Source organism: Puntigrus tetrazona, chromosome 7 (assembly GCF_018831695.1).
Source record: "Puntigrus tetrazona isolate hp1 chromosome 7, ASM1883169v1, whole genome shotgun sequence".
Taxonomy (NCBI): Eukaryota; Metazoa; Chordata; class Actinopteri; order Cypriniformes; family Cyprinidae; genus Puntigrus; species Puntigrus tetrazona.
The window spans coordinates 31,101,523-31,121,527 of NC_056705.1; the positions used below are offsets into that span (position 1 = coordinate 31,101,523).

Below are 20,005 nucleotides of genomic sequence, written 5' to 3' on the forward strand. Positions count from 1 at the left end.
GTGTAATGCATTATTTAAATGCACAAGATTGAATGCAAATAAAACATGTAATGGTCTGTTCAAAATATTTCATAAAAATGCTTACAGTAGAACTCAATATCAAATATGTTTAGATATAATGCCTATTTCAATTTTTCAAACTATTAAATCTTTTAAATTAAGCTTAAATTAAATTATATTTTAAATCCCAGATGGGCTTAGACTTTCGAAAACTTACTGTATGTGACAATGCATTGAACAATCCAATTCACTCCATATCTGAGGTACATAACCTGCATATTCAGGTCCCCTTACAGTCTCTCAGTGGCCAAAGCAGCCAGTCAATCTTTAATTATATTTCCATGTAATTTCATATTTATTCATTTCTCTTTTCTGAACCCTTCACATTCTTTCTCTCTCTTATCTCCAGCTTTTGTATTTCAAGCACAAAGCTTGTCTCCTCTCTCTCTTTTTTCTGTTTTGTTCCCCAGTGAGCATCTGCTTCCACCTCATTCTTTTTGCTCTCGTTCTGTCGTTGCTTTTATTTCCAGTGGATAGGTACAGAAAAATGAGAGAGGAGGACCAGCACCCAACTGCCATGCCTGACATCTATCAACTCAGATTACAAAAATAATAATAATAAAAATGTATATGTCCCAGTCTTTTCATTTAAATCAGTGACTCATTCATAACAGTCGCTAATTATGTTCTTTAAATGAAGTGCATCTAAACTTTTACGTACACACAAAAGTCATCCACTCCTTTAAAAGACATAAGTCATTAATATGTAGTGTTTAATATAGATTTTTTTAATAAAATACATTTTAAAAAAAGATTGCAGGACAACACATTCTAAAACATTTAACAGGGGTAGGAGAATGTTTCGTGCATCAAACCAAGAGACGTGAAGGAAAAGAAAAGCACTTTGTGATTCACTCGTTATGAGAAACAGACTGAGAAATTAACAATAAAATCAATCAAACCATTAATGAAGGAATAATCAATAGACTAATGAACAGAAAGACTGGAGAGATGCTTCATGCAAAGACCAGACCACTGAGAACAGAATCCAGTCAAGGGCAACACACACGGTGATATAGAATGACATGGTGACTGCTTCCTCGGGGCACTTCATATGACCTGTTAACTTATCATATTAAAATTATGAAACCTATTATCTTCTTCAAAGCTGTACTAGCACACAAACAATTTTCAGTTCTATCATGACTTCCGCAGCACATGGCAGTATAGGTCCTGTCTTATCCTAACGTATGCATGTCTCCGTATATTTGTAGGCAAAGAAATGTATTTAGATACTCAGGATCACTTGTAAAATGTATGAATGTAATTGCATTTGATAACAAATGTAAAAAGTGTTATAGTACCGGAAGACTTCCTGTATTGTGAGGAACATCTAAGTCAAACAGATTCTTATAAAATGAAAAATGTAGGGTGGGGACTCTATCCATCACTTATTGACTGGATGAAAGGATATCAAAAAGTGAGATATCAAAGGATGAAAGGATATCAAAAAGGTCAACATTTTTAAAATGAAACATGCTGTAAAATGAAAAAAAACGAAGAAAATGTTACTTTTTATGCATACTGTGAAGATAGCCAAAGTATATGTTTCAAACAAAACAAAACAGATGACTTTGCTTTATTTCATAAAAGATGCATGTTTATAAAACATGTTCATGGTTAATGTGATGGGTAATGTGGGTCATTGCTAAAATTATTTAGAAAAACTCTTACATCTATCTTTGCACATTATTGGGTTTGATATTTTATTTGATGTTATGGCATGCCTGTGTTTTTAAAAGTGATTTAAATGGTTAAATACTGTATATACTGTATCAGTATTCTGTTCCACAGATGTTAGATGCTTAGACATGCACTGGATCACAAAACTGATTAAGAGGCCAGCAGATACAACACAAATACACAGTCTCTCTTGCCGTATTAAACAGCTATAAACACAACAACCTTTACATGCAATTTCATCAGAAACGTGTAAAATTGTGTATATGGGAAAGTGTTTACATTCCCCAGCCCTTTCTCTCTATTTTTCTCTGGCCAGGCCGCTTAATCCAATTAGGATAGCTGTTTTTCAGTGTGACATTTTGGATTGCACTTCAATTTATTGTGCTTCAAGAGCAGCCCGGCAGAGAGAGAGAGAGAGAGAGAGAGAGAAATCAGTGACCCTATAAAGCGATTATGTGCACGCTTGCGTTGTATGTCAGTCTGATGTGGGATTCACTGCGCGGATGATAGATGATCCTTGTGATCAGTAATGATCATCAATTCAATCATATCAGTTATATGATCATAACTAATATCAATATAATTACCTTTGCGTAAGCACAAATCTCAAAACTTCCAGTAATCTTAGGTTACTATAAGAGGTTAAGTTGGCAAAGACGGTTTATACTGTGATTTGAGCCTTAAATAGATTTGGGTGAGGGGGTGTTACACACATGCAGCAACACCCACACACACACACACACACACACACACACGCACTCGTCACAGGGCCCAGACAAGACAATGACTCTCTGGGCGGGTCGCCTAGCAACAAGATAATACTAAAAATACTCTGGGTGCACATTCTCTCACTCTTGAATACTGTACTAGACTGAGAGCAGCTACTTCTGAGGGTTAAATATCTACGCTACTGCTAAATCTGTCTCATTCACTCTTTTTCTATTCTCTTTTTCAAACGTTGCCAGAGCCGATGCCTTCCACCCTCCCACTGTCTTCCTGAATGTCTCACAGAATAATTACATAGCAGTCAGACACTGATAGACAGACAGTGAACACTGAAACAGAGACAACTGAAAATTCACTGCAACAAACATCATAAAATAGCCAACACTGATAAATAAAAGTGCAAAGTTCGTTTTGGATCTTGTGCACCCTCATGTTATTCTAAACCCATATTTTTTGTCCAAAAATGACAAAAATAAAAACAAACAAAAAAAAATAAAAGTAGTCAACGTGACTTATGTACTGAATCTGATGATTAGCTTGTAGATTTTCATTGTGTGTTAAAGTCTGTTACAAAAAGGGTTTATTAAAGCGTGATAGTTTTTTAAAATAAAAATAAGGAAGTCATTTTAATCTACTGTCTATCTATTCAAGATATATGTAATACAAAATTATGCTTAAGAACTTAAATATACAAAGTTTATATTTATTATATTTATTAAAGAATGGTGTTAAGTTCACTTAAAGAAAACCTATATTTAATTTCAGTATAAATGCTTAATAAATGATTGACATTATACCTCAAAGTACATATTTAAAAACTAAGAAATGGGCTAGACATACATTAGTAAAATTAGTTGACTTGACTTTCAGATTTGTAATATAAACACTATGTATGAACTAGTACTCAGCGTTTACTTTTGCTACACTTACAGTACTCTTAAAAGCAAACTTTTATAAACTAAAATGTGGCTACTTTTAGTCTTAAGAAGAAAAGAAAAGCTACAGTATTATACTACAGGTAATGTACATGCCCACTGACTGTAGTATATGCATAAATTAATGAACTTACTTAAAATAAACTATTAAGTATAATTCCTTTGAATAAGAATGAATCAAGTATATGAAGTGTAGTTTTTCTTTGGGTGGTCACTTTCTGCTTTTGTCTTATGTAAAGGACCGGCATCAATATTCTGTTAAACAATTTGCTTTTATGTTTCACGGGTCATATGGGTTTAGAACCACACGAGAGGGAGTCAATGCTGTTCAGGTGATACAGTTGGGAACGCAGTCAGTAAGAGCATTTGTCACCATGTCAAATGTCACATCTTGTTAACAGGCTAGTATCTCCTATTGAACAGTTGATGTCAAGGAGTGTGACCATCAAGGGACAAGGCAAATACAGATAAATACAGACAGCTAATTACATCAATTACATGGTTTGTTATTTCAAGAGAACATCAGCTAAGCTGTTTATTCTTGGTTGAGCGGTTTCTCTCTTACACAATTACTCACACACACATTACATACATATTTTAAAATAGAATTATTTTTAATGAAATGCAGCACCATCACTGCTTATCTGTCCACTTTAGGATTATTTCAGTCCATTTTCTAATTTAATCCTTTTCGCTGTTTGACTTTCCAACAATGTCATCGTTCATTCATGATATATAATTAATTATGAACTCGACATGCTTTTCAGACCATCTGTCCAATTCATATTTAGTCCTGAAACATGCTTTTCTTCTAACACAAGCAATATTAAGTCCAGCACATTTCTTCAGTCTTCTCTTAACAATTGAAAGTTCATGTTTGGTCATTGTGTTCATTTCTTTTAAAATATCATCATTACACTTACACAAGAGTAATACTGAGACTTAACATAAAAAAAAAAAAAGTAAAAAAAAGTAAACCCCTTCATTCAGTAACTGAAGGTTCGGATTGGCTCAAACAGGAATACAAAAAAGACATGAGTCATTGGTTACTCTTGGATTGATTTAAGACAGCACTGAGAGACGAATACAAGTGTAAGGCAAGGGAACAATGAATGATGTGTAAAATACTGCTTTACCTAATTTAAAGGGATAGTTCATACAAAAAAGAGAGGAAATTATATAGTCCCCTTCAAAAAAAAAAACAAAATACTGTTTAACATAAAAGCTGTGAATGATGACATAATTATAATTTTTGGGTGAACTATCCCTTTAAGGAAGAAAACGAAAGATTACAAAAACTGACTTTTCAGACCTATTAAAAGTTTTCAACATAAATATCTAATAAATACAAAATAATTCTCCTTCACTGGCTGTTATTTATATTCCTCTCCAAACAGAGATAATACGAGGCCTCATTGCCTCAAAATCCAGCGATGTGGCAGTATGCTTCGAGTGAGGCCAATAGGATGTAGATCAGCCAGAGGGAGACGAACAATAGGGACGTCAATATCTTACAAGTCCGAGGACCTCCAAGCTCTCCTCCAGCCACTGAGGGGCGCCGGCGATACAACAGCACACTGACACACACCACAGCCAAAGCAGTGAATAATGTGACAGAGAAGGCCAGAGAACCTGGATCAACGTAGAAATCTTTGCCCTTGGTACGCCAGTATACAGCAGCTATGGTCCATGCCACACCGATGCCCAGGAAAACATTGACAGCGTTGCTGCCCGTCACATTACCAATAGAGGCGTCTGCATACTGGTCTTGGATGGCAGCGACCTTACTGGCAAATGTGTCTGTGCAAAGGAGAGAGAGAGAATTAAATAATGTTAAGACTAATATAATTATGATTTGAACTGCAAAATCTTGTTATTGCATGAAAGTGAACAGAAGAACGGGTTTTGACTAAAAATAAAAAAAGGAAGTATCAGAAAGGGAGGTCAACAAAAGGGAAAGGGGTAAGCAAAAGGCAAGAGCAAAAGAGGAACTAAAAGAAAAGGAAGAGAAAGAAAAAGGAGGAAGAGAGAGACATCAGACAGGGTTTAGGTTATTGTAGTGAGCAGAACATGACCTGAAGATGAGATGAGCTACGCATCAGTGCCCTTCTGCTCTAATAACCAGCTGCACTAAAACACGGTCAAATTCATTCACCTGGTCTGTGGTGATGAAAAGTGTCTGACAGGTAATACAGGAATGTCATGTACAGTATGTAGTGTATGCCAGTATTATTTATGTACTATTTTAGTAGTTTAAATTATTTAACATTTTTGGTTTACTTAGTTTTTTAATATTTCTATTTAACTTTAATTAAAGTTAACAATAAAAACACTGAATTTTGATGTTATTATTTAAAAAACGTTGTACATACTATTACCATTCTTAGTAGAGGTGCTTTCTAAGTTATAGAAATATAGGATAAGCTCAATGATCAGAACATTCAACAAGTCAAAAAATACTCAACCAAACAATGTAGGTTTGCATGTGGAAGCACTATGTTCAAATGCATTTCATTTCTGAATTAATACATTCACTTAAAATGGCAATTTCCTATATTTATATATTAGCTATTTTGAATGTAGTAAGTGGCAAAATAAACAATTGAGGAATGCCTCCGACTAATTTGAAAATTGGTAACTTGGCAACTTGGTAACATGCATTTATTGGACCCTGAACCAAACCGAATAAACACCAAACTTATTTCAACTGAATAATGACTGTTTCCATCAGTTTTTTTAAAACTGCTTTACAGCCTAATTTCTTGTTTATCACCATAAAGCTGATTTGAAGCAATCTATGCTGTATAAAGCGCTATATAAATAAAGCTGAGTTGACTTGACTAACCTGGGACAGATGTTCCCAGGGCAACAAAGACTACGGCAGTGACTGAATCCTTTAGGCCAACAGTGCACCCAAAGTGAGAAGCAAGATCGCCTGTGACCGCTGTCAGGACACCAATCAGAAAGATGGACACAATGAAGCATGCCCAACCATTCCAGTACTCTGTGGGTGGGACGAAGGCAAAGAGAACTTTCCAGAAGACTGTGAGGAAGTGCATGATGTAATCAAAGCAGGATGGAAGACGCTCTTCACCACTTTCCTCCTCATCATCGTCACCTAAGATGAGCAATATATATTAGATGGACTGAGAGATTTCAAAGCTGGTTGAGAATTTAGCCAAATTTACACCACAAAGGCAGCACAGAAGCACTCCTAAAGTGGCATTTAGATGTCTTTACACAGACTATTTAATGCTGCTCAGAGGTATCATAAATGCATTTTCATAGCAATTACAACAAATAAAACCTCCTCAGTGGCTGAGGTGGATCTGAGGAGGCATGTATTAATGTGACTTTTATGCAATAATGCAACTTTACACTGAATTTAAGCAGGCACAAAACAGTATTAACTTGACTGCGTAAAGACACCTTTTCAATCAGAAAATGTTAAGGTAAATAAGGTAAATATATTTTTAATACCACTTCAGAATAGGTAGCACTTGTTAACTATTAACTTTTCCTTCAGTATATTCTTAATTTACTGCTTATTAATAGTTAGTAAGATAGTTGATAAGTTAAGGTATTGGTTAGGATTAGGGAGGTAGAATAAGGCATTAATTTGTGCTTAATTAGCTAATTTATTTTATTAAAATGGCTAATATTCTATGCTAATAAGCAACTAATAGGTATACACATTAAAATAAAGTGTTACCATATTTCCATACAGATTGAAATGCAGCACAACATACTCTACTATTATATTTTATATTTTATTTAATTTATTTTATTTGAAGGAAGTATCTTATCTGACTAAAAATACAGTATAAACTAACATATTTCAAATATGTATATTTTTCTATTTGTAATTTAAAATGTAATTTTTCCTGTGATGGTAAAGTAAATTCAGCAGGCATTAATCTTTTAAAAATCATTCTCATACACAGGTACATCTCAATAAATAAAATGTTGTGGATAAAAATTATTTTAGTAATTTATTTTTGAATTGAACCTTGTGTATAAAATAAATCCAATGCTCACAGAATAAAGTAGTTTAAACCTTTGGTTTTGGCTTACATTTAACAAAAACCCAACAAATTTCAACAAATTAAAATATGGTGACACACCAATCTGCTAATCAACACCTGCAATGGTTTTCTGAGCCTTCAAAATAGTCTCTCAGTGTGGATCACTAGGCTACACAATCATAGGGAAGACTGCTGATCTGACGGTTGTGCAGAAGACAATCATTGACACTCTTCACAAGGAGGGTAGGACACAAACATTCATTGCCAAAGAAGCTGGCTGTTCACAGAGTGCTGTATCCAAGCACGTTAACAGAACGTTGAGCGGAAGGAAAAATTGTAGGAGTAAAATGCACAACCAACCAAGAGAACCATAGCCTTATGAGGACTGTCAAGCAAAATTGATTTAAGAATTTGAGTGAACTTCACAAGGAATGCACTGAGGCTGGGGTCAAGGCATCAAGAAGCATCAAGAAATTTGGCTACAGTTGTAGCATTCCTCTTGTTAAGCTACTCCTAAATCAAAGTCATCATCAGAGGCTTCTTACCTGGGCTAAGGAGAAGAAGAACTGGACTGCTGCCCAGTGGTCCAAAGTCCTCTTTTCAGATGTGGGCAAGTTTTGTATTTCCTTTGGAAGCCAAGGTTCCCTGTCTGTCAGTCACTACGAGTTATGTTGTGATGACAGACTGGGGTCTTGCCTGGAGCCCTTATTAGCTCTGATAAGAGAAAACGCCAGTGAAATTTGGCAAGCGGTTAACTAATCCACATTGGGGGATCAGAGGGATACAGTGAGTGGCGCTCCACCAGTTCCAACAGCAGCAGGCCGAGGCGATTCAGCACATCCTCCCCTGACGTGATCCTCCAGCTGCCACCGCTCCACAATGGGTTTTGTCTCGTCCTGTTCGGTGACAACACCAGCTCTGCCGCATGCTGAGCCCCCTGCCGAGGCCGTCGCGTAGAGCACCACGCAGAACGGAGGCGCCCATTCCGTCTCAGGTAGCCTCCAAGAGAGACCCTGAGACAGATGGCCCGGAGAGGCAAGGAGTTGCTCTTCAGGAGAAGGAGGGCTGTTGTTTTTCCCTCTCGGCCTAAGGAGGGCTGGAGGGAAAACCTTCTGTTTCATTTTCCTGCTGTTCCGTCACAGACCCAATTGGAACCAAGTTGTACCAAATTTCTCAGAAAAAGAGCAATCTCCATCCTCCAGCCCTTCTTGCACATGGTGTGACAGAGTGCAGAGATCTGTTTCTTCACTCTTCCCCACAGCACCCCCCTTTGCCAGTGGCCAAGGGGACACTATGCTTCTCCATGCATGGTAAGGCATTCAGACAGTCTGTGGAGTTCCAGCTCCAGCTCCGATGGTGCCACTCGTGGAGAGTTTTGATGTGAAACTTCTGTGGCAGCCCAGAACGCTCCTGTCTTGCGAGAGGAGATTGCTGTCCTCCTGGCAAAGGATGCAATTGAGCCGGTCCCTCCAGTCGAGATGAAGTCAGGGTTTTACAGCTCCTATTTCATTGTACCCAAAAAAGGTAGCCTTCGACCTATCCTAAATCTGCAAGTTCTGTATCCGGCCTTGCACAAGCTTCCACTCAAAATGCTTACGCAGAAACGCATTGTCAAACATCAAGATTGGTTTGCAGCAATCGACCTGAAGGATGCGTATTTTCATGTCTCCATCCTTTCTCACCACAAACTGTTTCTACAGTTCACTTTCGAAGGTTGAGCATGGCAGTACCCCTTCGGGCTCTCCCTGTCTCCACAGGTCTTCACCAAAATCGTGGAGGGCGTTCTTGCCTCCTTACGGGAAGTGGGCATCATACTCCTCAATTATCTCGATGACTGGCTTATTGTAGAAATGTAGCTAAATGAAATGTAGAGAAATTGTGTGAGCACAGGGACCTGGTACTACAGCACCTCAGCAAATTGGGGCTTCGGGTCAACTGGGAAAAGAGCAAACTCTCACCTGGTCAGAGGATCTCTTTTCTCGGTGTGGAGTTAGACTTAGTGAGTATCTTACAGAAGAATGCACACAGTCCATGCTGACTTGCCTGAATTTGTCCAGAAGCAAGACAGTGGTGCCTTGAAGTGGAATCTGTTCGCGAACTGGTGTTCTTCTCGCAGAAGAACCCCCAAAAATGCATGATTGGAGTAGTGCTTTCCTTTCTGTAAGAAGGGTTGGAGTGTAAGCTGTCACCCTCCACCCTTAAAGTGTACGTGGCTGCCATTTCAGCCCGTCATGATGCAGTAGACGGCTGGTCTTTGGGGAAGCACGATCTCGTCGACAGGTTCCTGAAGGATAACGTCTCCGCTCCCTCCATCATGGAATGAGGTCTACATACGTAACCGAGATGTTCTAGAGTCTTGAGGAAAGTTGGAGAAGCTCATAGCCCAAGTTGCTTGAAGTCTATGATGATTGGGGTGCATTGTCATTTGCTGGTGTTGGTCCATTGTGTTTTGTTGATTTCATTTTCTAGCAGGATTTGGCACCTGTACACACCGCCAAAAGCACCAAAAGATGGTTAAATGACCATGGTGTTGGTGTGCTTGACTATTGGGTATTGTCAAGAGGAAAATGAGAAACAAGAGACCAAAAAATGCAGATGAGCTGAAGCTCAGTGTCAAAGAAACCTGGGTTTCGATACCACCTCAGCAGTGATCACCTCCATTCCACACCGAAATGAGGCAGTAATCAAAGCAAAAGAAGCCCCATCATGTATAGAATACATGTATAGTACATCAAAATACTTACCAGAAGGCAATCAATTCGATATATATGTTATTTTATTGGTCTTATGAAGTATTCTGATTTTTTGAGATTGGTGGGATTTTGTAAAATGTTACCCAAAATCATCACAATTAAGATAACTTAAACTACTTCAGTCTGTGTTAATTGAATTTATTAAATACACAAGTTTCACAATTTGAGTTGACTTACTGAAATAAACTTTCAAGACATTTTAATTTATTGAGATGCACCTGTACTGATTTGGTGGCCAAAAAAACATTTCTTATTATTAGTCATTAATGTTGAAAAGGGTTGCTGCTTAACATATTGATAGGTAAATGTGATATTTCAAAAAAATATCCCATTTGAAGAAAGTTCATCAATCATACTGTTCCCGTTATATTAGTGTATTACTAATCATACACAGTAGATGTATAAGTAGCTTAATAAAAATTAATACATATTTATAATTGTCCAAGTGTCTCAATAATAAATGATAATGCCCATACAAAATGTAAAGGGTGAACAAACAGGAAATAGCATACCTGCACTCACAGTTACAGCACTCACGAACTGCTCTCTCCAGCTACTGCTGCCAACTACCAGAGCCAGGTTAGTCTTCTTAATGAGCTTATCCACTGTGCTCTACAGACACACACACACAGACACAGACAGACAGGTGTAAGAACTGCTCCAGAGTGGCTTTCAGTCTGTGTTGCAGTTTGATGCTTTGATTTAAGTCACAAAGGGGCTGTAGTCTCTATTGTATATGTATGTTTTCTATATTATTATTTTTCCCCAGTGAGAGTCTATGGCAGCCCTATGAAGGCAACATAGGAAAATGATGAAAACAGGCACACTTTTAGTGATGGCCATTAATTGTGATCTGACCAACTTTGGTCTCTAGGACAAACCCTATAGTGCCACAAGCAGTTCAAAATTTAAAATGAAAATGGTAATAACTCTTGAACCATTAATATTACAAATAGAAAACTTGATCCAGAAAAAAATTGATACAGTTCTTCCAAAAATTGGCTCAGAAGATCTTTGGACTTTTTATTCTTTTTAATTCTGTTTTTTAAATCTATCTATCTACCAATCAATAAAAAAATAACATTAAACTGAAACCTTTTAAACTTTCTGTTCAGGATTTTGTCAAGCCAATCTAAAGTTTGTTTTAAATAAGCTACATGCAACTTGTGTGCATTTAAAAACATAACAGTCTGCAGTTTATTTACTAATCATTCGCCATTTTGCAAATTCAGTCATTACAGAGTAATCAGCAACAGCCACTCTTCCTCTTCCCATTTGAGATATTGGTGCTTGTAATGAATGTTGACATGTTTGCTGCATTAGCGAGCACCTATATTTGATCACATCACTTCATTTTCCAGCATAATATATTCAGTCTTTCTGGTTATTTCACAGAACACCAAAAGAGCTTTTTTTTGCTATTTTAGGCCAAATAAATTTGATTGCTGAACATTCAATGTATCTCTAATCTTTTATGTTGCAATCTTAAAAAGGTTGAACCAAAATTGTTTCAGAGGCTGTATCTCGGGCCAAGCTTCTATCAATTGAAATGAAACTCTGCATTCTCAACTCCATGGTGTGAGGGTACATGGCAAATTTGGGAATAGCGCCACCTATGGATCATGAGATATGAAAATTTGTATTTTTCTTTTAATTTTCAAATAGTCAGTCAAAAAATTTGTATGTTCCTTGGATGCTATGGAGTCTGTGGATTCCTTGGTTCATGCCAAATCAGTGGATATTGATTTGTCACAAATTGCAATATGTTTTGAACCCTTTAACATATCTGCACAAAAATTTTATCTTAATCCTTTTTGGAGGCACTCATTCTCACACCTTATGTGAACTAATTGGTGCACTCTACTAAGCCAGTGGCCCCAAACCTTTCAGGTCATGTGTTCAAATCCAGTGTTGCACATTTCCAGACCAGCATAAGTATTGTGTCAAGACATTTTGCTGATGTTGCTTCTGTTCCAGATGTTGTGATTTTTTAAAGCATGATCTTATCTGAACTTATTAAATACTACATTTGGTGCATTTATATTAAGAAAATCTCAAATTTGAGTTGATTGTCAGATTTTAAATCTGCATAAACCCATATCTTCTCAGTGGCACTGTGCTGTGCTGTGACTTCTTAGTGATGCAGTAAGATGAGTCTAACCCAGGGACTGTGGGTTCTCTTCCTCTATGGTGCAACTTTATATAACTGTATGTAATGTTGTGTCACTTGGAGCCAGTTGCTGTAGTTTTACCTTCATCAACTCAAGTCTCTGTAAAATTAAGTAAACCACAGTGTATGAGTGGCATGCTGTGTAAATTAAAACGGTTGAAGATTTTTTAATGAATTCAGTGCGTAGCATTTGATCTGTGCAAAAGTATCCAAATAAATTCAATGTCCAAACATGCCACAAATGAGCTTGGCCCAAATAATTGCTGCTAGCAGCTATATTTAATTTTGTTTGTGACAACATTTATATTCATATATTATATTTATTGAACTGTTACATAAAACTAATATCACATTCACAAAAACAATAATGCATTAACAGGACTATGATTATGCTGCTTAAAAATTACACATTAATAATCAGCATGCATTGCTAAAAAAGATTAGCAACTTGATGCATTACCGCATCTCTTAATAGTTAAAGAAGCAGTTTTACCTTAAATTCATAAGACTCTTCAATCACCACCTCCAATCTGGTATGTTCTCCCAAACTAGGACATCCCATCTTAGCTACCTCCTCTTCTTCTGCCCCAATCTCTGGCTTATTCTCATTAGAGTCTCCTAAACATACATAAACATCACAAAATAAAACTTGCTGGAAACATACGGTATTTCATATATTTGTCCAGCTAGTACAATGTGGATATTAAACCTAATGAACAAAAATTAAACTGGTGTAACAGTGATTGATGGCTGGATGGGATAATACACTTTGCAATTTCTGAAACTGACAAGCAGAAAATTTCATAAATCTCATGTGCTGATTGTGCTAATTCAATTGTATATTAAGGCGTTTAAGATGGAAGGGACATTGCCAGAGGAACTGTATAAATCATACAGGCAATAGTGATATTCACACTGCTGCTAACACAAGGTGATAAAGGCAGCCAATTATTTTCTGAGGTAACAAACTTCAAAGCCTGCAGGTATTAGTGTTTAATCCTCAACTGTAAACATATTTCCTACAGTACACATTATTTACTAAGCCAGAAGATTTGAAATGATGTATGCTAAGAGGCAGAGAAAGAAATCATTTTCACTCCATTAAAAATGGCTTAAAGCTGAAAAGAGAATTATATAACCGCTGTTCATCCTGAACACTCAATTTCTTTCACTCCTGTTTTTTAATTTAGCTTTTTTTCCCCCTTCTTTTATCTGTAACCTTTTATCTTTTATCACTTTGTTCATGCTCTCCTCATTAAATGACCTCCACAATCGTTTTATTTGCGGCTTCGACTGCTCTGCTCATTTGCAAGCTTTAATTTTTTATTATTGTCTGAGAACGAGCGGAAAAAGTGGCACAAAAACAAGGCTGCCGGTGTAAATATAAAATAGGAGACATTCAGCTGCTTCCGTCTGGTGTGCTCTACTGGCTAATTAGCAAGCAGTCTTTTATTTCTATACATCCGACTAGCAAAGGTGTGAAATCCTGAGATTTATAGATAGTAAGTTGAAGATCCACACACACACACACGAATGTTGTCCACACACGAAATGTATCAATACTTAAATTTGGCATTAAATCAAAACTTATTTTTAATGGGATACTGTAGTGTTTATTATAAATAACTCATCTGTGCATTTTTTTTTATTCATGTGCCCTCATAATCTTTAATGAAAAACATAAACCTCCCCTTGCCCGCTGTAATGCCTAGCCAGCAGAGGGAGCCCTCACTCGAGTACTAGCTGTGCTCACTCCCACTGCTTCTTCTCTGACTGTTTCCTGTTTGTGGGCTTTATAACCAGAGGCCCTCCATGTGTTCGATGTGAAGTATTGCCAGTTATTCTGCCTTACTGAGTGTTCTAGTTGTGATTTTCTGATTGCCTGTTCTGTGTATGAGTTTGTCTGTTTCACGTTTCATGTTTCTTGGACCTGCCCTTTTTGTACTGTTTGCCTGGTGTGGACTGATGTTCTGGATTCGACCCATTGCCTGTCTTCTGGATTACCCCTGTACTTGGTGAAAGATCGGACTGCTTATTTGTTACTGACCACCCGCCTGTCTTGACGTTTTTGATTGCTGCTTGTAATTTAAATAAACAGCTGCATATGGATTCAACCTCGGCTCTTCCGGTTACGAGCGATGGCGCGAGGTGTATTCTAATCCGCCTCCATTTTGTTAGCAACGCTCTGACAATGCCTACCTTCCAACGACCCAATCAATTACCGCAGGCCGAAATCAAGCCCCGCCCTAATTTTTTCACTTGGATGTATGTCACACTAAGGAAAAAAGGACATTTTCAGCTACCGTTTCAGAAAGTTTTACATTTTTAACAGTTTGGTTATTCTTTGTTTATGGGTATATGCCCTATACATATTTCTTTATTCTTTATTTTAAAAGGGGGATTATTTTAAAATGTACATTATTGGACATGAGTGCATAGTGTAACACATTTAGAAACACATGGTAATATTTATCTGCAGTCCCTGCATTTAATCTATCAAGCTAACATATGGGAATTTCACTGAATTTAATTCAAGTTGGAATTATACATCATGTTTTCCATTTTATTAAAAAGTGAATTGAAATTGTAAAGGTATTTCGGTTCAGTTCATCCAGATATTTAAAAAACATTGCTGCCTTGGAATTATATGGTTCTACCTGACATTTTTGTCATAAAGGAGTAATTCACATGTTCTAATTCTGACATCTTATTCCCATTATGTGATGTTTTTTTTGTAAGCTGTGTACATTTTTGGTCTTTTTTTAGAAAACACAAAGGGTCAACAGTCTATGGATTGCAAAAACTTTGACAATCTGCTCTGAATGCAGATAGAACCTTATTATTCTAAGGCGATAATATGTGCTCACGTTTTGCACATTTTAAACCTAAAAACAAATACATCTTTATTTTAACCCTCTTACTTTAGAGCTCTCTATTATAATTAAATTTTTATGTACAATTTTCTTTTTATTTGATTTCTATTTTATTTATTCAATTTCTATTCTAACTACTTTTAGTCTTTTAAAAAGAGCCTCTAAAGCATTCCCTACCTTTTTGTTCTATTCTATCTACTTCTTTTTATTTATTATTAAAAAAAGTTGCATTGCTTACTGTGTTAGATGAACTCAGAGACTCACAGTACTTACATATTATTGTTTTTCATTTTCTTTCTTTTTTTTTTTTTTTTTTTTTACCTTTGCTTCTATCGTCCTCACTTGTAAGTCACTTTGAATGAAAGCATCTGCTAAATGACTAAATGTAAATGTAAATTTACCATGTTTCTGTCCAATCTCTAGCAGGACTGGCTCTCCTAACTCAATACCGAAGGTCTTGTTCTTTTCATACTCTTCATCATCTATAATCTTCACCTCGATTGTTTTCCTGTAAAGAGAGCAAAAAAAGAGACATGGTGGGATATAATTTAAACACACTTACATAATTTTTGATTTTAATTAATCTAACACATGCACATGCATGCTATGAAACTATGACTCTAAACAACAAAAAACATTTGCGTGTACTCATCTGTAATTCACACCAATTCAACACTGACATACAGTAAACAAGCACACACCCAAAATACATCATCTTTTCATGCATTATTAATGATGTTCTGCTGTACCAATGTAAATGCCACTGAGGGCGGAAACTTTTAAGTACAGGATTCAGAATAATTGCTTCATAATTAATAAACAAAGTGAGAACATCTTACTCCCATAGAGAGATATTACAGCATTGTTCCCCTCAAACAACAACCTTGAGCTATAATAAGAACTGCACAACAGTTTAACAAGCACACTGAAACTGCTCAGCCAAACATTTACAAAAATACAGTACCATGATAATACATGTATTTGTGTGGTACACGCTATAGTTAAAAATACAGTAAAAAATACTAAGATATGCTATAAAATATTTCTAGAATTCAAAATAGAGGTTTTCTGGATGAACATATTTTAAAATGGCAACAATTATTTTGTTATTAAATGTTTGCAAACATTTATGCAACATTTAACCTGGTGAACATTACATTAAAGTACATTTGCAACTTCAATGAGCTGTAAACATAAGATCTTGAAAAAAAAAGTTAAAAAGTTTATGAAAAACAATACAATTAAATGATAGAATATGCGGAGGTTTACCAGAAGTCCACTCAGGACACAGTTATATTTTGTAGGGGATTTCAAATCTGGGACAGACTGAAAAGAAAATTACAGAGTTGAAGAGCGATGTATTATTTATTTAGGATATTACATATTTATACTTTTTAAAGTCTCAACAGTACTCATAGACTGTTTATGTGTATGTATACAGTATATGGATACGCAAGAGGTTACAAGCCTCAGTTGTCAAGCACAACTGAATGTCTTACTATGGCTACAGTACCTCAGTGTTCCCACTTTTACCACACACTGACTTCATTACACATTCATTCATCTTTGTTCAATTAAAACTGACAGATACATTAAATTAAAGCAGGCTTAATCAATAGCTCTCATCTTCTTGTCTGCGAGGAGCAGAGAGAGCAAGACAGAGACAAAGAGAGTGAATTCATTTTTTAAAGAGGATGAAAAACTCTTCTGTTGACAGCTGGATTTACTGCTTTACAAAGGGACGTACATTTTGTACATTTAAGTACATAAGCACAACTGCACAAACTCAGAAGCAAACGTTCTGAATTTGAAAGGATTACAGATCAGAAGTGTCTCTTATATTTTATTTTCCTTCCCAATGGAGCAATTTCAATACTTTTCCTATCCTCACGTTTTGCTCAATCCATTAATTCAGTGTCAGCTTGATTGATTAACCTTTAGCTTAGATTATTCACAAGCTGAGAAACTTCTCAAAACAGTTCTTTTTATCTTTCTTTACCTTTCTCTGGCCTCTTGCTTTCAAACTCCTGCTCTCCTCTTGATTTCCTGCTCCTCATCTCTTCCCCAACTAGTACATTTTTCGATGCCCTTCATCCTGTTCCCTCTCTATTCCCCCTTCCCTCACTTCACTGTGCTCTTATTAGATTTTTCTTGTGTGTGTGTTCTTGAGCTGAATCCAGCAGCTCAATTAAGATCTTGTCAGCTATGTGTTTTATTGCATTTGCCTGCTGCTTCTCCCTCACACACATTACTCTTTATTATTGTAAAAGACTATGCGAGAAGGAGGCAGAAAAAAGAAGCAGAAGCGGCAATGAAAGAAAGGACAAAAAGTGAGAGATAAAGTGGTGGATTTACTAAGATTGAACCGTGTCTGCTGATACTGTTGTTTATTTACCCATGCTGTCTGTATTGTTTTAACATCCAGTTCACTAAATGATTTATGCAAATTGGGTAACGCTGCATCCATGCCAAAAATAATTTGGCAACTTTCAGGTAATTTCTGAGTGCAGAAGATTACCACGAACCGGTGTACTTTACAGCTTCATTTCAACAAGGCTACTTAAAATAGATCTATAGCATACAGAAAGTGCATGCCTAGTTTCAAATTGATGCATTTTTAGTAGTGTAGTGTACACTAGTGTAGTGTACACTAAGGTGCCTTGACTTTTATTTTGTTATTAATTAAATTATATTATATGTGTCTGGTGAAATCTTGCGTAACCGCAAACACCACTTAAAATTATCAGTGACATTTTGAATTGTTTTCCTGTAGCTCATACAGCAGAGCATGGTTGTGTATCAACATTAGGGTCATAGGTTACATTCTCAGAGAATGGAAGGATAGAAATGTACATCTTTTACCTTGAAAACAACGTCTGATATCTTTCGACAAATGTTTGAATGTTTTATGTCGGGCCATGCAGTATATGACTCTAATATAAGTCTTTTAACAGCATTGGTTGGTTGATCAGTCATTTGGATTCTTCAGTGCCACATGAAAGCAAAAGATACACATCATCATCAATTGCTGTTCTTTTATTGGTTCCCTAAAAGACGTGTGTCATAGGAACTGTCACGATGTGGTTTAGGGGTGAAGGAGCACTTGACAAGAATACCCAAATAAACGAGTTTAATCAAACACATATACAGGATAAGTACCCCGGGCGGGCAGGCAGGCAAACAGGCAGATGAACTAAACCACGTAATACATAGACGAGATCCGACCAACAGAACTGAAACCACAGGACTTAAATACACAACGTAAATACTTAATAAATAAGACACAGGTGAAAACGCTAAGACAATTAACTAAAGTAGGTCACAGAACACATGGCACACGACAAAAAAATAACACAAAAGGAGTCAACGTGTGACAGGAACTCAAAACTTTATCACAATTATCCATCAAAAGCAGTTTTTTCACCGCCAGAACGGTTCCAATTGTGTTTTCTGTATGGAATGAAATGGTTAAGCAACAAGAACGGTTCAGCCTAATTTTGCCAAAGCAGCTAATGACTGATGACTTACAGCAGACTATAAAATTGGGTCTAAAATTGTACGGTGCAACGCAAGTTTTGGCACTGAAATAGTATACACAAATGTGAATTTGCCACCGAGTGTTTCATTATGTCAGGGTGGTGACTATAAAAAGGTACGTTGAGTGTTTTCTTCACTTCAACTGCATTGTGAAGCATTAATGAGCTCCTTCTCTAAGTGCAGGTCCTAAAACACTCCACTTTCATTTTCTTGAGTGTTTTCATTTCTAAAGAAAGCCTCGAAGCATTAAATTAAACACAGAGAGGAGATTCATAATAAATGATACCAAATCACAGCCAGTTTGCTTCGTAGTACTAATATTGGAAATATTAAACTGAAGGCACTGTGTGTACACCATCAGATAAAAAACACCTGATCAACACCTACACACACACACAGCAATAATCAGTGTCTAATCAAAATTCCACACTTAACTTCCTGTTGTTAGCTTATCGTGATGATTAGCGGGTTGTGGTTGGTGATAATTAATAAGAGACAAGGACCATCATGTTTCAGTGTGTTGAACTGTGATTTAATTAATGCAACTCACACACGAACAGAGGCTGATTAAAAAGGATAAATTCTACACACCAGCCTATAATTTCATGATCAGGAAAAGGAAGCATTTCATTATTATTAGCATTTAGCAAGCATGATCACAATCAAGTTAAATCCAGAGTGTGTCAGTGGTGCCACTTGTGGTGCTAAATGAACAGTGAAAAATAATCACAGGTTTAGAAGAGGTTGCCCTAACACATCTACCGGTTCTTTCACCCCATCACCTGACTTACAGGTTTTTTTGGCAAAAGAAATAATGGCACAGATGAAATAGGTAGCCTACTGCTTGCTTAAATGAATCATTGTATTTAAAAAAAGTGCCACAGAGCAATCATGTTTTCATGTATTCATTTAGGAAATCCACCTATGAATAGCTTATTTATAGTTGTCTCTGCACAATAGACTGTGTTAGGAGAAAAAAAATACACACTTTACCTTCACTATAAGAAAAGAGCGACAAAGAGAGTTCGATCCAACAGATGTGGAATAAAAAGGATTTAAACGGCAGTCACTCTGAGAAGTATTTTGCTTGACAGAAGAGTAAAAAGAAAAAACAAATGAAATGTGGCAACTAAAAAGAACAGGCAAGCGAGATGCCAAAGATGGATCTGTAGTTTGCCAGTAATTTACTGCTGACCTACTAATAAAAGAGTAGAGGAGAATATAGGGAATGTCTGCAGAAAAA

The 20,005-nt window shown here is 36.5% G+C and overlaps 1 protein-coding gene across 1 annotated transcript in view; it reads right to left on the reverse strand.

Annotated features, from left to right (window-relative positions):
- Nucleotides 1–767: 767 nt before the first annotated feature.
- LOC122349645 (sodium/calcium exchanger 1-like) overlaps nucleotides 768–20,005 on the reverse strand; it is a 59,190-nt gene continuing 39,952 nt past the window's right edge. Inside the window, 6 exon segments of the mRNA XM_043245770.1 lie at nucleotides 768–5,204; nucleotides 6,250–6,522; nucleotides 10,695–10,794; nucleotides 12,435–12,452; nucleotides 12,846–12,970; nucleotides 15,627–15,733. Of these exon segments, the coding sequence (XP_043101705.1) occupies nucleotides 4,825–5,204; nucleotides 6,250–6,522; nucleotides 10,695–10,794; nucleotides 12,435–12,452; nucleotides 12,846–12,970; nucleotides 15,627–15,733 (1,003 nt within the window). The 3' untranslated portion in view covers nucleotides 768–4,824.